We start from the raw sequence: 3426 nt of genomic DNA, 5'->3' as shown, positions 1-3426 counted from the left end.
GCGAAACGGGAACAGGGCCGGCCGTCTCGGACCGTGGGGGCAGGTGCCATAAGTCGCCTGGTGTGCGTGCCGTCAGAAAGGGGGTCTTTTCTACCCATTTACATCGGGTTTGGTCTTTTTCGCAATACCCGCAAAAAAAACTATACTTTTTTTAAAGAATAATACTGGATTTTTTTAAAAAATAAAGTAATTTTCAATTTGATAGGATCACATTCTTCACATGCATGATTCACATATCTGATTCCAGACACCCCAGGCTCCGGAAAGAGACAAAGCTCACAAGATTCAATGCCACATGGTTCCAGGACTGCCCCCCAGCGAATATCAAGTCTCTCCCATAGTTTCCTCCAGATGGCATCTTAATTCGCTGACGTGATGTAAACCATATAGGCAATTAAGTAGTAGTGCGAAGAGTACAATGAGAAACCATACAAATCATGAGCGAGGAAGAAACGAGGCATCTTCTCTCGGAAGATCCTCCAGTCACCGTAAACATGGAGTAATTTAATCTGATCTTCGCAGAAAAATACTGTAATCAACAACACTATTTGTACCAGACATCCACGAGTACGTATCCTCTACCCCGGCTCACAGTCACACTCACGCACGCACGCACCGATCGATGGCCAAGGTCGCGCCATTTCTCCTCCACCATGCCACGCCAATGCCCAACCTCAAGCTCCATCGTATCCCTCCAAGAAACACCTCACTTCATGCCAGGCATTCCACGCACGGCCCCGTACGGTGCGCCGTGACGGCTCCGACGAGCACCACCACCGTGTTGCAGGACGAGGAGCCCTTCAGCCTCGAGCGGTACATGGCGTCCAAGGCAGCTACAGTGAACGAAGCGCTCGACCGCGCCCTGCCGCCCGGGCACCCGGAGCGCCTCCTCGAGTCCATGCGCTACTCGCTCCTCGCCGGCGGCAAGCGGGTACGCCCCATGCTCGCGCTCGCCGCGTGCGAGCTGGTGGGCGGCGACGAGGCCGCCGCCGCGCCGGTGGCCTGCGCCGTCGAGATGGTCCACGCCATGTCGCTCGTCCACGACGACCTCCCCTGCATGGACGACGACGACCTCCGGCGCGGCCGCCCCACCAACCACGTCGCCTTCGGCGTCAGCACCGCGCTGCTCGCGGGGGACGCGCTCCTGGCGCTCGCGTTCGAGCACCTCGCCCGGGGATGCACGGAGCGCGGCGTGCCGGCCGACCGCGCGCTCCGCGCCGTGGCGGAGCTCGCGGGCGCCGTGGGCACGGGCGGGCTCGCGGCGGGGCAGGTCGTGGACCTCGCCAGCGAGGGCGCGGACGTCGGCCTCGCCACGCTGGAGTACATCCACGTGCACAAGACGGCGCGGCTCCTCGAGGCCGCGGCGGTGTGCGGCGCCGTCGTCGCCGGGGGAGCCGACGAGGAGGTCGAGGGCGTCCGACGGTACGCGCGACACGTGGGGCTGCTGTTTCAGGTGGTCGACGACGTGCTGGACGTGACGCGCACGTCGGAGCAGCTGGGGAAGACGGCGGGGAAGGACGTGGCGGCCGACAAGGCCACGTACCCGAAGCTGATGGGCGTGGACGGGGCGCGCGCGTACGCGGGCGAGCTTGTGGCGAGCGCGGAGGCAGAGCTAGACCGCTTCGACGCTGCTCGTACACAGCCTCTGCGTCACCTCGCGCGCTTCATTGCGTACCGGCAGCACTGATTAATTAATTACTGAAATACTGCATGGGGCTGGTAATTACTACCTCCGTCACAGTTTATAAGACACGCACAGCGGGTAATTACTATCTCCGTCATAGTTTATAAGGCACGCACGTGTATCTAGGTCGTCAATTTAATTTATATAAAATTTATTGTTTAATATAAAAATTATATCATTAAAAAATAAAACATCTAAATTTTTTAATGATATATTTTTTATAATATATAATTATCATTAAGTTGATCAAATTGACGATCTAGATACACGTGCCGGACTTATAAACTGAAATGAAGGGAGTATCACATTTGGGACAGTGATTGCGGATCACTTTGGGTAAATTTTACGTGTCATTATCAAGTCTAAGGAGAGCTGTTATAAAAAGATCATCTTTTTTCGGGTAACTTGAAGAGCTTTATTTCATATGAAAGTCAATTCAGGACAGTCCGCCAAGACAAGAGACTGGTCACACGAAAGCTAGGAGTTACATCGGACCAGCTGTCGGTCACATTCAAAATGCAAACATGTTTTGCACAAAGATGAGCCGAGATATTCGCCGACCTATTAACATGAAGTAAGCTAAATGAAGAGAAAAAGTTACCGAGCTCTCCTATTTCTAGAAGGATAGGAGCCACAATTGAGCGAGAATTGTGGCGAGTGTTCGAGAGTTTAACCAACTCTAGGCAATCCACTTCCATGGACACATGAGAGAAACCCCTAAGAGCAGCGAAATGGATACCATCCCGCAACGCCAAGGCTTCAGCGATCAGGGGATCCGAGACCCCCATGTATGGTTTGCACCAAGATCCTAGAAGGCTTGTTGATGAATGAGCAACGCTTCCTGCACCGCCCCTTGCTTCAGCGAAAATGAACGCACCATCTGTGTTGATCTTCACAAACCCCTCATCAGGTGACTGTTAGCCAAAACCTGACAGAATAGCGGTACCTTCCCGAGGGAGGTTCAGCAAAGCAATCGCCTCCCTAATGGCTCGCATGAGTATCTGAGCTTAGACTCATGGGCGAGATCCAACCCAGACCTTCATGAGAAGCCTTCGAAGACCACTAGAACACCCTCGAAGATGAAGACCACCCGCGACCATAGCTTGCCTGCCTTAGGGGAGTCAAGAACTTCCCCAACAGCAGGGACCTACGCGAAGGCCTTGACCCTTATGTTCTAACGCGAGACATCTAGATGTCACTAACCGGCTTGACCAGCCCCGAGACCAAACCCAGACACGCTATCTTGCCACGTATTCTTATCTTGGAATGCACTTGCCAGCCAGAATCTTGTACGGACTTAGCTCACCAAGCCCCTGACCTCGGTCAAGCATAACTTATTGCCAGACCCCGCTCATCATCAGGCAAGGTCGTGCGGCACATTCGAAGTTGTATCATCAAGCACCTCAAGACCACAACGGCAACATGGGGACATGAAGACTACCTCCGACTCAAGATTTTGTATCTCTCCAACCCCTAGACTAGAAATCTCGGGGACGAGATTTTCTTAAGGGGGTAAGGTCTGTAACACCCTGTGTTTAGCTTTCCTGACTAATTCAATTATTTCAAAAATAGGACCAATTAAAAAAAATTGTGAATGCTTGTGATGCTTGAAGTGGCTATTGTTTGCTTGCTTGCTAGTATGCTTGTGTTGATTCTCAATAATTCTTGCTACACTCCAGACTCACCTCCTTAGCCCAAAACTCCTGCCTAATGATCATGTCATGTGTTTAGGACCAGAAACT

At 52.7% G+C, this 3426-nt stretch overlaps 1 protein-coding gene across 1 annotated transcript; it reads left to right on the top strand.

The window, feature by feature from the left end:
- The first annotated feature begins 441 nt into the window (after window positions 1–441).
- Window positions 442–1808, top strand: LOC123404206 (geranylgeranyl pyrophosphate synthase 7, chloroplastic-like). Its single transcript, XM_045098125.1, has one exon. The coding sequence runs from the start codon at window positions 623–625 to the stop codon at window positions 1685–1687; it is 1065 nt and encodes a 354-aa protein (XP_044954060.1). The 5' UTR covers window positions 442–622; the 3' UTR covers window positions 1688–1808.
- The last annotated feature ends 1618 nt before the right edge of the window (window positions 1809–3426 follow it).

Source organism: Hordeum vulgare, chromosome 6H, assembly GCF_904849725.1.
Source record: "Hordeum vulgare subsp. vulgare chromosome 6H, MorexV3_pseudomolecules_assembly, whole genome shotgun sequence".
In the NCBI taxonomy this organism is placed as follows: Eukaryota; Viridiplantae; Streptophyta; class Magnoliopsida; order Poales; family Poaceae; genus Hordeum; species Hordeum vulgare.
Note: the sequence above shows the minus strand (reverse complement) of the source record. Positions and strands in the feature narration are given on the sequence as shown.

Bases quoted from the DNA above. Each gene is read 5' to 3' on its own strand.
- LOC123404206 (XM_045098125.1), top strand. From the start codon at position 623: ATGGCCAAGGTCGCGCCATTTCTCCTCCACCATGCCACGCCAATGCCC.